The 13,084-nt window shown below is 32.4% G+C and overlaps 2 protein-coding genes across 6 annotated transcripts; both read right to left on the bottom strand.

The window, feature by feature from the left end:
• Nucleotides 1-179: 179 nt before the first annotated feature.
• On the bottom strand, nucleotides 180-7,304 carry Zw (glucose-6-phosphate 1-dehydrogenase Zw). Of its 4 annotated transcripts, none has more exons than XM_081994186.1 (7): nucleotides 7,173-7,304; nucleotides 3,715-3,833; nucleotides 1,618-1,982; nucleotides 1,188-1,566; nucleotides 918-1,134; nucleotides 657-862; nucleotides 180-602 (listed from the first exon to the last, which is right to left on the bottom strand). In XM_081994186.1, the coding sequence occupies exons 1-7, from the start codon at nucleotides 7,249-7,251 to the stop codon at nucleotides 345-347; spliced, it is 1,623 nt and encodes a 540-aa protein (XP_081850312.1). In that variant the 5' UTR covers nucleotides 7,252-7,304; the 3' UTR covers nucleotides 180-344. The 4 variants fall into 4 exon arrangements, with proteins under 4 accessions (XP_081850312.1, XP_081850314.1, XP_081850311.1 ...); XM_081994188.1 differs by lacking the exon at nucleotides 7,173-7,304 and adding an exon at nucleotides 5,218-5,613; XM_081994185.1 differs by lacking the exon at nucleotides 7,173-7,304 and adding an exon at nucleotides 4,186-4,343.
• On the bottom strand, nucleotides 5,868-12,643 carry lbk (leucine-rich repeats and immunoglobulin-like domains protein lambik). 2 transcript variants are annotated; one of them, XR_014180888.1, is made up of 11 exons: nucleotides 12,228-12,643; nucleotides 11,992-12,135; nucleotides 10,498-10,641; nucleotides 10,300-10,443; nucleotides 9,889-10,108; nucleotides 9,669-9,831; nucleotides 9,015-9,610; nucleotides 8,686-8,805; nucleotides 8,472-8,634; nucleotides 6,565-8,412; nucleotides 5,868-6,513 (listed from the first exon to the last, which is right to left on the bottom strand). XR_014180888.1 is itself a non-coding variant. In XM_081994184.1 (10 exons), the coding sequence occupies exons 1-10, from the start codon at nucleotides 12,398-12,400 to the stop codon at nucleotides 8,084-8,086; spliced, it is 2,196 nt and encodes a 731-aa protein (XP_081850310.1). In that variant the 5' UTR covers nucleotides 12,401-12,643; the 3' UTR covers nucleotides 5,868-8,083. The 2 variants fall into 2 exon arrangements, 1 of the variants encoding a protein (XP_081850310.1); XM_081994184.1 differs by having other exon boundaries at nucleotides 5,868-8,412.
• Between the last annotated feature and the right edge of the window lie 441 nt (nucleotides 12,644-13,084).

The raw sequence follows: 13,084 nt of genomic DNA, 5'->3' as shown, positions 1-13,084 counted from the left end.
CAATTCACGCTGTGTGGCGCCATCTATCGACTATAGCGTAAAGTAAGTTCTCAAATAGCTTAAAGAATTTTAATCAAGTCCATTATCAAGATAAAAAATACTGTTTATATTGATTGCCTACAGCTCTTTACCTTTAATGTACAAAAAATACTGTTAGGAACAAAACTCAAAAACAGTAATAATAAACAAAATAATTTATTTCATTTAATTAACAAGTATAAGTTCGGAAGTAAAAAACCAAAACCATATAACAAATTTCAGAATAAACAATACAACTTCTGATATAAAAATGCTTTATAAAGGGAATGTGTATATTGCATATTGGTGCCCTATAACCTTTTCTCCTACTTGTTCGATTTATACCACTTGTAGGAACCTGTATAATTAAAGTTATGTTTTTTCAATAACTCATCTGCCTCTTTCGGCCCTCGGCTGCCAAATGTGTAAGGAATTGGTTGGACGCGGTTGCCTTCAATTTCATGCAACAAAGGCGTAAATATCCTCCAAGCTTCGCTAAGTTCGTCAGACCTTACAAAATGCATTTGCGACCCGCAAAACACGTCAAGAATCAAACGTTCGTACGCATCGGGAAGTTTTACATTCTAAAATAAGGACTTAAGTATACCATTAGCTTTATTATTTATAACTCGGAATACCTCGTAACGATGTCCATAAGTTAGGTCAAGTTCAGTTTCTTCCATATCAAAAGCCATTCCGGGGGTCTTAACCATAAGCTTAACATACAAAGCTTCTCCAGGTTGAACTCTAATAACAAGTTCGTTTCTTTTAGCTTTTCCATCAAATATATCTCCAGGAACGTCTTCAAATTGGATTCGAACTTCGGCTTTCCTTTCATTTAAAGCTGAAAGTACTTTCTATTAACAACAAAAAATTGCAAAAACACTATATCAACTAACCTTTGCCACATTTTAAAATGAAGGGAACACCATCCCACCTTTCATTATTTATTCTAAGTACCGCAGCAGCATAGGTAGGAGTAACAGAACCTGCGGGCACTGTAGGATCATCTAGATATCCAATTTTAGCTTCACCCTCTCCTTCTGGATTGCCAACGTATTGTCCAAGTACTACATCATTGAGAGTCAAAGTTTTAACACTTTTTAAAACTTTTACCTAAAATTGTTAACATAATTTTGATGAACAGCCGTGCGTAAAAGCAGACTTACTTTTTCATCACGAATATCATCAGGGTGAATCGTAGCAGGTTTTTCCATAGCAGCCAAAGTCAAAATTTGCAACAAGTGGTTCTGCATGATATCCCTTATAATTCCAAATTCGTCAAAATAACCGCCTCTTCCTTGGGTTCCAAATGGTTCTTTAAAAGTAATTTGTATTGAAGCAATATTATCGCGATTCCACACTGGTCCAAAGATTCGATTTCCAAATCTAAGCGTCATCAGATTTTGAACCATTTCTTTCCCCAAATAATGATCAATACGATACAATTGATGCTCGTCAAACAAAGAAGATAAATGGTCAGATAATTTTTGAGACGAAGCGGAATCTCTTCCGAATGGTTTTTCAATAATAATTCTAGTCCAACCTCTAAAAAACATTTTTTTCAAAAAATTATCAAGTTTTCCATATCACACATACTTTTCAGCCATACAAGTGTTTTTAATCAAAACTGTAACGTCTTCAAATACGGAAGGAGGTAAAGCCAGATAAAACAACCTGTTTGCAATAGGTCCCTTCTCATATTGACTTATTTCTTGGTTTAGCTTTTCAAAATCACTTCTGACATCGTATTTTCCGGAAATGTAATAATTCAACTTCCAAAACTCTTCATAAAGCTTCTCTTCGCCTTTTTTAACTTTCATGTAAGGTTCACATTTGGATTTAATGTCTTGTATTGTCGTGTTACTTCTAGCATATCCAATAAAGTGAGTATTTGATGGTATTAGATTATCTCTGTAAAGCCACCAAAGGGTTGGGTAGATTTTCTTGCGCGCCAAGTCACCCTTGAAAATTCATATTAACTATTATTTTGATGAAGTTTGGGTTAATTAGTGTTAATATGCAAAGTTTGTTTTGTGTAGGTATTTGCTGCTGGGTGAACAAAACACAGCATATATTGCTTGTATTTTCAATGGGAGAGAAATGAGGGGTCAAAGCTTACATTCCAGGTAGTCTAGCAACCTGTAAAGGTGTAGCAAGAGGAATTGAATTACTATCAGAAATGATAATTAATTTAGCTACTACCTCACTTGCTGGTAAGATACTGGGTATCAAAAGGATTTGTGAGGAAATAACAAAGCAATTTAGAAGCGCAAAAATTTCAGGCTAAGCATGGCTTTTGATTAATCCTTTGAGTAGGAACCTAGGGGGTTCAGAAATTTCAGTACTACTAGAAAAGAATAGTCCTACTGATAAGAAACCTTATTTCTCAAAATACTTGTATATTGAGTCCCTACTGAACTCTACCCCCATAATAATATATGGACTTCCTTAATGACAACAATCTTGTCCACACTCTTTTATATTCCTCAATATACTTTATGCTCTAATAAACTATCACAAAGTTTAGGCCTGAAGAACAATTGCAGTAATACTTATATCAAAATGTAAATAAACAGCAGAGCTAAATTTTGTTAGCTACTATAATAAAACAACAATATGTCAATAAAGCCTCACACACAAAATGTTTTGTGCCTTGTTATTAAGGTGGCCTATTCAAAATTAAACAGAAAAGTTTGTGACCATATAATGTTGTGGACAGTCATTGAATGATAAAAATATTTTAAAATTAAGATGTGATAAAACTAGGATACTTCAAAATTATTCAAAATACTTACAAGATAACATATTAATTAGCAAGTAGTTAAGACAAGTTTTTTTAGTATTTAGAAAATTATCTTAGATACTGGTATCAATATTATTTAAATGGCTATTTTATTTACATATTTTTAACTGTTTAATATAGTTTCCCAGCTCTGCTGAACACATTACAGTTTAATTTTCAATGACCACCCAAAATATGGTCACCAAAAGTCAAGAAAATATAAAAAAAGCACAACAACACATGCTTACCTAATTTTTATTTTTACCTATTTATATTAATGGTTTAATTTTCTATGTTTCATCATTACCATCACTGTATGTTGAGGCCAGGGACTCATTTCATTTTCACTACAGAAAATTAATCATTATTTAATTATTTCTATAACATTTTTTCTTCATTTGTTGATAAGACACAATGTTGCATTGTTATAATTTGCAATGTTCAAACTAAGCTTTTGTTTGAAATATGCTAATCAAATAAGATACACCACATTATGTATATTACTAAGAAACTTTTAGCATGACTTGTCCAGTTTTACAAAGTTAACTGTTGTTTCTTTAAGATATGCACTATCCATATAGTAATGTCTATTGATAAAAGTTCTGTTATATAAATATTATCTAAAGAAAACATTAAAATTTAAGAACATCCTTACTTAACCTATACTTTTTTAACAAGTCATCCTCAATAGTAGTTCTTTAACTAACCTTGCCATAAAATAGCAAGCAAAAATAAACCTTGAAGATGACCTTTACCAAAGATAACTAAACTAGTTTGAGACAAGTTGTTGAAGATGTTTTTTTTAAATAAACTAGAAATTGGTCAAACTAAAAATGTTTGAGCACCTCAGGAACATAAATAGCACTTCACAGCTACAACCTTAAATAAAAACAGTACAATAGTTGACTTACCGATGCCCCCAGAGTGACAAATATATGGGGATACTGTCCATCAAAATGGGTCCCTTCATGATCCAAGTCAATAGCTTTTAGAGACTTTCTGTATAAAGCCAGACACACTTCCGAGTTTTCTACGGAAAAATAACAATAAATTGATCAATCCTAAATGATTTCATTAAAAAAACTAGTAAAATATACCATCAGTACACTCTAAAAATGGACGAGAAGACATGTTTGTATTACGTACTAATGGAATGAAAACAGTAGTTACTTTATTGCTTTGTGTTACCGGAATGAAGCGAAAAAAGGTTCTAACACTAAATAATCAGTTGACTTTCATTCTGATTTCAATAACACACTTAAAACACAATTTTCATTAGTTCAAGGTTAGGTTAAGTATCAGGCCATGCGAAGAAGGTTTAAATTGTTCCCGCCTCTAAAATTATTATGTTGTGCCTGTTAAAATTTACATTTATTACTTACTACAAGACGCTAAATTTTCCACTTTACACAACTCGCATTTATCAAGCATTGTTTTAGTATTTACAGGCAAAAAGGGCATTGCTAAAATTTGGAGTACTTCTATTTTCGACTGGAACCACGTTAAATGTTAGGCAAAAAATGAATGTTTACTCACTTTTGCCGGCAACCAAACATACACCTAGCAGTACTGGGTCTGGGTACTCATTATTAATCCGAGAGCTTAAGTTTTTTCTAAAACACCTGTGAGTGTCTGGAACATCAGTTTTAACCCTTTCATTTAAAATTAAAACAAATTATTTAACGCAATTTAGGTCTTAATATTCTTACTTCCAGATTTATATTAACATTTTTTAGAGAAAGCCAATTAAGAGAAGTGTTATATAAACAAACATTTTACATCGCCTATCATATGATTTTGACTTTGTTGACAAAACCTACAAACTAGGTTGCCAAGTGGTTCAAAATACGTCAAGGTAAGGGAATTCTCTCGATAATTTCCTAAATTAAAGACATCAAAATAATTGAACTTTCTGAATATACAACATTGGAGACCTACCGGTTATATAAAAATATATTCAAATATTTGACGTAAATTCTAGAAATTGCAAAAAGCTTGTAAAAATTTGAAAATAAATAAATATAAAAAAATTTAAATTATTTTTGAAATTCATAACTGGAGAAAAAAATCACGCATTTTTGAACTTACTTTCCCATTCACTAAAATGTTGATTCATTCTATAATTAAGTAAACATTTTTATCCGAAACATCGTGGAGCGGTATATATTTTTTTTTTTTAATTTTTGCTATGTTGTATTTTAATTATTATTACAAAAGTGACTGGTCACTTAGCTTGGTACATATCATAAAAACAGTCATCAATAACACCGGATCTTGTACTAATTTGGAGTGAAATCCATCTGTACTTTATGGTTCTTGTTAAATTGTTAGAGAGATCATTTTGAATAAATAACAAAGTCACAACTGTAATAATTAATGTTGCGTAACCCTTAATTATTCACTTATATACTTACGTTTAGATGGTTGTGCCGTCATCTTTACAGCTTTTATTTATGGTATAACTTCACTCAATTAAGGTGAAAACTCTAGCACATATTTCAACTAATGTTATAATCTGTATCGAAAACAGAATTAAAATTGAAGCCCTACTACAATATTACCTTTTCGGGTGCCGAATGATAAAAGTTTTAAGTAGTACTCAACTAGAAGTGACGTCGGTCGGAATTATACAGCAAAATTTGGTTTTTAATTTTTCACGGTAGGTTAACATCTCTGATTACCAAACTAATAACACGCAAATGCAAATACCGGAACCACTTAAAAACAGGCAGGTAGACGAAAAATCGGTACTGAAATTTTACCAGATGATTAGCTGGAAGTTAGTAATATGCTTGATTAACGCGATTTTAGATGCGGAATTATTTTCTCTTAACCATTTAAGTAGGATGAACACGATGACTTGGTGTTTGTACAAATTGATGTCTAATATTATTGATCTGCGACATATCAAATGGAGGATTAAGATTAAACATTATATAGTAATTTACGGGGGCTTAAGGCTAGTACACCGATTCTACTCTAACAGAATTACACATGCTTGCATTTTTTGTATGCAGTGTATTTTGTGTAACATAAAATAAAACAGTTTAAATAAAAATAAAAGTTTGAGAGGCAGAGTAGTTTATTTTGGAGAAAAATACGTCATCACAATAATAATACTATGTCATCGGAGTGTGTGTAAATGAAAAACAAAAACAATACTCTTGTATATATAACTAAAACAATTTTAAGGGTGAAGTTTTAAAGTATGTACTTCTGCAGCTTTAGCTAATAAGGCTTAACATCTATCATCACTCAATCAACAGTCACATGCGCACGGTTTAAATAAATAGAGCACATTCATTAAACACTTAATAATATAAGGAATTAATATATAGTTGTACAATTTTCGGGTCTACATTCAAAACTTAAGATAACCTATCCTGATTAAAGCTTGTGAGTTAAAATCGACAGCTACCACCAGTTATCTTATGAATGTAACACCTCTAAAATGGCTACATACATAAAGGAAAAATAATACTTATAAGTAAAACATATAGAGACTGGTCCAATAAGTAGTATTAAATATAGACTGTGTCTGTAATTATAAGTGTTAAAATGGCTACCTTGTAGTAACGTGGAAAGTGTTTTATCTATGTAAAGTGGTTAGATAACTTTAGGGAGTAGAATATAGTAAAACATACTTCACAGCACGTTTCAATTCAAAATGACATACTTGTTTTATTCAGAAACCAGTGTCTTACAAATGGCTTCAAAAGAATCTTGAATAAGCTGACGTGGTTTGGTTAATAACACTGAACTTCCCTAAATATTGAGCTAATTTTATAAAACAAAAGTCAAGTGAAAATTCACTGCAAAAAGAAAAATACTTTAAAGAGACTATGAGCTTAAAACTGATTTTATATTGACCATACTACTCAAGTACTCATATAAATATTATCACAGACGCAGTCTATATTTAAAGAAAACATACAGGAAACAAAGACATTCCCTATGGTAGCTACTTTACACAAAAAACAGAAACAGAACAGAAAGATAATACCTCTTTAAATAATATCACAAGGTACAAAACTTAAAAAAGTAAACGCCTTCTAACAGGTCAAACTTAACACAGGAACTAAGAATATAAAATATTTATTTACAGAGCCGCCTAATGTAACCAACAAAAGATTAACTACACCATTTTTGGGAGCCAAAAGCATTCGTTTAAGTTGCTTAATATTAGATGCTTTAATTATTAGATGTCTAGAAGAAGGAACTCAGTGAAACTCAGTACTATGTAAGCCCTCTAAATTAATTTGTCCTATTGAAATAAGCGTACAAAACCAACTAGAACATGCTTTAATACGTTTTCAGTTTAAATGGATTGGTCATTTGACTGCAATTAAATCAAATATTTTATACCTGCCTTTAGTGTTGTTCCCAACACCATCACACCAAACAATAAATAAAATAAGTAAAAACGATATCACACACGCGGATTTCATTGTAAGAGAGTACTCTCCTGCTTTGGCTTTAAAATACAACAGAGGCAATGAGTTTCTCACTTTTGTAATTCGTGGTCAAGCACAGCTTTACAAGGTCGTTTTTTTCTCATATTTGCATTATCTCATACTGGTTTGCTAGACATGTCTATTTGTCGTGCTTATAACAAAGAAAATCAATTATAAGAACACCCAGGAAAACAAATAAAACATTGGTAGACTCAAAACTGGTTTTTGAAGATGGATTGTTTGTTATACCGGCTAGATTTCATTCGGTAATTTTGCAAATGTTATGATTTAAGCTCAAACTTGTCAAAGGCTAAAATTTAAACAACATTGAGATACTACCCTTCGTTACCAAGTTGACTACTGGTTTTTGTTATACAGTGATAATCACTATTTTTAATACAATTTGTAAACTTTGTTTACAAGGCAAAAACAACAAATTCAAACTCTGTCATAAAGTATTTGCACTTTAACAAAGCAAATACAGTCACGCTATTCAGCAAGAAAAATGACCAATCCTAAACAAAATCGAATTTGTATCTATTTGGCAAGGGTAACGACTAAAACTAATTACCAAAACGTACCAGAATGAGCCTACGGAAGCATCATAATAACATGTAATATTTCAAGTACAAGCAGTTTGTACAAGAATTCCTTTCAGGAATTTGTCAGTCAACCAATTTAGTCGCGTTAATTTTAAAGACCACGTCTCACAGCCACTACGATCAGTACAACTCTAACCAAATTTAAAACTCCTAAAATAGAATTCTTGCACGTAACCAGTGAAATAATTTAAAGCATACCAGGAACAGTCCAAGTCAACTGAACTTCATTCGCCTGTTTCGGCTAATTCCACTTGACTTACAGGCCGATCATGGTCTGACCTAGGACAGTGCAGGAGAGTATTAAACTCGGCAAAATCTTCACTAGATCGCCTGGCTGAATCGCCAGTTCCACTGTCTTTGCAAGATGATTTATCCGAAACGCAATCAGCGTGAATGTCTGTCAACTCCGTCCCTGCAAATGCACTGGGATCTGTAGATTTTGAAGGCTTACGGGTTTGATAGATTATGGCGACCCAAACAATTGAGGTGAATACTGCACAACAGACCACCGTTATTATTATAATGCCCATCATGTTGTTGGAATCTAAAACATCTAAAATAATAAGAAACAGATTAATGCAAACAACATTCCGTAGAAAAGCAAGTTCTTACTAGGTTTGATTATGACTCTGCTTTTACCCACTATACCACCACGGGAGTTATTTAAATGGCACTCGTATACTCCCGTGTCATTGTGGATTGAATCGGTTATTATAATAAGCTGATTTTCGGCGATAAAGAAGTGCCTTTCCGTAGGGACGATAGGGTCTCCATCCTACAATAATTTAATAAATACCACATTTAAAATTAAATACTATATAAATACCTTAAACCAAGTTACAGTAGGTTTAGGCACTCCTTGAGCCATACACTTCAATACTATAGGTTCTCCAGCTGCCAGTTCTCGATCTTCGGGTCTATTAGCCAATTGAGGTTTTTGAACGATCTGAAAAACTACCTATTATTTCCTGCCGTATAAAAAGAAGATATGAGTGGACAAACTACAATAAGGAAACAAATAATAATGTAACACAACACAGTACAAAATAAGTAATTTAGTTCATTTGATGTTTTGAAATTTATAAAAATTTATAAAAAGTACCGCGTGAAAAAAAATAAGTAATCATTTGTCCACTACAAATTACACCAACAAACCTCAACGCGTGCATCGGCAGAAACAGTACCAGCAGTGTTATGTGCGGTACAACTATAAATTCCAGAATCTGTCAATCTAGAATTTGTAATAAAGAATGCATCATCCCCGTGTAAAACGTGCATTCTGCGTTCACGGGCTGCAGGAAAATCATTTCCACCATCTTTGTTCCACGCAATTTCAGGAGGTGGCTCTCCAGCAGCAGCACATTCCAACTTGACCATCTCTCCAGCCTCGACCTCTATGTTCTTTGGTTTTTTACGAAACGTAGGAAAAACTAATACTGCTATAGTGGACTGTTGGGAATATGTTATTCCGTAATTGTTGCTAACGATACATTGGTATTTTCCTGCGTGTGAATGCTCCACCGCTAGCAACTTTAATTCTGATACGCTCTCCATTGATTTTCCGTCTGAATCTATTTTTGACTTCACGATAATATTAGCGTTAAGTAGTTCCGCATTGTCTTTTTTCCAAATAAATGTCATATTGTTAGTGGAGCTAGAACGGGCTTTACAATTGAGCGAGACACTTTCACCTTTTAAAGCCATTATTTCTGTGTCGGGCTCTTCGATAAGTCTGGGTTTGAGCACTTCAACTATAAATAAAGACTTTTTAAAAACACTATTATTTCGCCAACGCGATAATGTACAAACCACAAGTTAAGCTGCTCTTGTTCACCTCAACAATCGATTTACCCATTAACCACTCAGGATAAGCGCAAGTGGCACTGACATCTAAATGCTTATCATTCAACCATTCAAGAAACCATAACAAGTTACAGTCGCAAAGCATACTTGATGTTTTGATGACTAGTTGCTGCAAATTTACCAATTAGAGTCAAAATCTGGTATAGATTCTTTTTATCAAACTCACTTTTAAAGCAGGAACTTGATTAAAAGTATCATTGTGTATAGATGTAATGTTGTTTTTGTCTAAGTTTATATAAACTACATTTTTCAGACCCAAAAATGCTTCAGAATTGATAGATTTAATATTATTTCCTATTAAAGTAAATTTAAGTAGCTCAGACAGCCCTTGGAAAGCTCCTTTAGCATCTTCTATGGTCCAGGAGATTTTATTATAGTTAAAGTGTCTAAAAATGTCAATAATATTAATTTATACAGTTTATTCCAGTTAAAACAAGTCACACTTAGCTGATGTTGCATGGGTTTAAAATCCTTGCTTATATTAAATGACTTAAGTACAGAAAAAGATAAATTTAAACCTTTAAAGCCAAGTCAATACTGAGCAGCGGCGAAAACTTAATTACAAAAAACCACTTACAGTATCCTTAGCTTGGCTAAATGGAAAAAAGCCTGATCTCGAATAATAGCAATGTTATTATTGTTCAACACTAACTTTTGTAAACTGTTTAGGCTTTTAAAAGTGTCTTCTTTAATCACATTTAAGCGGTTATATGACAGATCCCTAAAAAATGTAAATAAGATAAAGTAAGTAAAGAAATAAAATTCAAAAACTTACAGCACTGTCAGGGTACTACAAAACTCCCAAGCATCATCATGAATCTGAGTAATTTTATTGTGACTTAAAGAGAGTTCTTTCAGGGACTCTAGACCATATAGCCAACTTTTGCTGATTACAGTTACTTGGTTGTTGTCTAACATCCTATAAAATAAAAATGTTGGTTGAGCGGTTTACAACTGAAATTTTTCTTAATTTGGAAACTACATTTTACCAGTGTCAAACCAGTTAATGAATATTTGGTTTAATAGTAGAATTTGGAGCTGTATATTATTATATTTTTTAACTGATTATTGTAAATTGATGATGAACATTTGAATAAAAATTTTACATTTTGAAATGTCACAATATCTTAGCTTTTTCTGGTTTAGTGCAGGGTCATATTGCAAAGAACAACCTGTATAGAGACAAACATCTCCAAATATTGCAAAATAGAATTGTCATGACATTGCAGGGATAATAAGTGTTATGTATGTTACTAGCATTGTTAACACTAACTAACAAAAATAAGTAGGACAAAAAAGCTACAGAGCACTACTGAATTTTTATTTTTTATTCTATATCAGTTGGCACAAACTAAATTCATTCATAGGGCAACCTCAGAGTCCACTCAACAAATTGTAGAGGCACTGGAAAGATAACTCTGCTCACTCTTCCTGTAAGTATCTAAAGCTTATTATATACCTAGCTGCAATTGTCTCTGCACAACCCAACTCAGGTAGTAAGAATGGAGACAGAATTATTTCTTCTTTCTGACAGATTTGTGGTGGTGTGTACCACAGCCACCAGAAGGCAGTATTTAAGAACTCAACTTTCTTAAGTTTTATTAAGTTAAATAAAAATAGTAACTTGTAACCTACAATAACCAGACCAATAAAAAGTAGAAACTATTTTACTATCTAAGTGAGTTGAAGCCCTATAACTATTACAAATACTTACCATAAATCAAGAAGTAACCCCTAAATACTGTTGAGTATTTTAAGACAAATATGAATTTTATGTGGTAATTTTAGAAATTTAATAAAATTGTTTCTACAAAAATCTGGACATTCTAAATGTTGTGTCTCATATTCTATGTTTTGATTGTAATCCAAACCTATTGTATCTTATGGCATTTTTCATTGATAAGTTTAGTGCAAAACTAGTGTATTTGTATCCTGCTCTATCAAATAACATTGAAGCAGTGCACTAAACTTGTTAATAGAAAATTATACACTACAAAAAATTTGAGACAACCTGTATACCTAAATAATCTACTTTACTTCCTTATCAACACATAAACCTGTCTCTTGCCTGACATATTCTCATTACACCATTTCTTAGTTATTATAAAGCCATAAAGATAAGTTATTCTAATCCCAGTTATAATCTAATCACTATCACACACATCCTTCCAGTTAATTCCTTAAATAATTCTAACAACAATAAAAATGTGATATTGATAATATACTTTATTTGAGTTGAATAATATTAATTATAAGGATATATACTTACAACTTTCCAATCTTCTTTAAACCATAAAAAGCTCCATCCTTGAGAGTATCAATTTGGTTTCTTTTCAGGTTCAGAACTTCTAAATTTTCTAAATGTTGAAAAGTCAGAGGTTCAATATGCTTTAATTTGCTTTTGTTGATATCCCTAAAAACCAAACCAGTTGAGTAATAGCAGTGAGAAATGTATTAAGTGTTTCTGAATGTATAACCATATATGACAAAATATGCTCTACTTACAAGTGGACTGCCCATTCAGGGATGTCATTAGGTACTTGATTTAATCCATCAGGGTTTCGACAATCCACAAAAGTATTCAGACACGAGCAATAATGTGCACATTTGGATTTAGCAAAACTCGTAGAACTAGATAATAAAACCACATAGAAAACCCAAAAACAAACTCCCACCATTTTGGAACAACACTAGATAAATCATAGTTCGTTATTTTGTATCGTTGAGATGCCGAAAGCACGGCATTTCCACATCGTATTTAATTGTTTTTCGATATTTCCAAACACAGAAACGCAAAAACTCGCGACATTGCCTTTTAAATGGCCAAAAATATATTTATTTTTATCAAATTAGTTACATGACGCTAGATGACACAAACATCTATTTATTACAAACTGATACAAACACCAATGAAGGATGAAGGGGAGGCGAAACTAGGGAAATATGAAATTCCCTATCCTATAAGGTAAGAAATACATTTTTCTAAAGTTGGTTGCTGTAATGCATGTCGGAACATATTTTTTATCTCTCTCTAACAGTATTAACATATTAACGGTGTGCGAGAGAGACACCGAGATCATGTCGAGAAATTTGTTGAGTTTACGTCAATCAAGTTTGGTACAATTGGCAAACCTGATGAAAAGACGAAGAGTTCCAAGGCCAAGACTCTGTATGAGAGTATGAGGTGCGGTCATGTGGTCGTTTGGCAGCTTATTTACAACGAACCACGTGGTGTCAATCCTGTTACAGCATTTTTAACGATTTTACTGGTTGTAGTTGTAGTGCTCTTACAGTAAAAATGGCAGAATATAGCTGTGCCTGATTTTAGAAAAAAAATTGTTTTATTTTTATACGGTTATTTT

The sequence above is a fragment of the Ips typographus genome, linkage group LG16 (genome assembly GCF_016097725.1).
Source record: "Ips typographus isolate SLU linkage group LG16, UJ_Ityp_2.0, whole genome shotgun sequence".
Classification (NCBI taxonomy): domain Eukaryota; kingdom Metazoa; phylum Arthropoda; class Insecta; order Coleoptera; family Curculionidae; genus Ips; species Ips typographus.
This window is presented reverse-complemented; position numbering and strand designations above follow the sequence as displayed.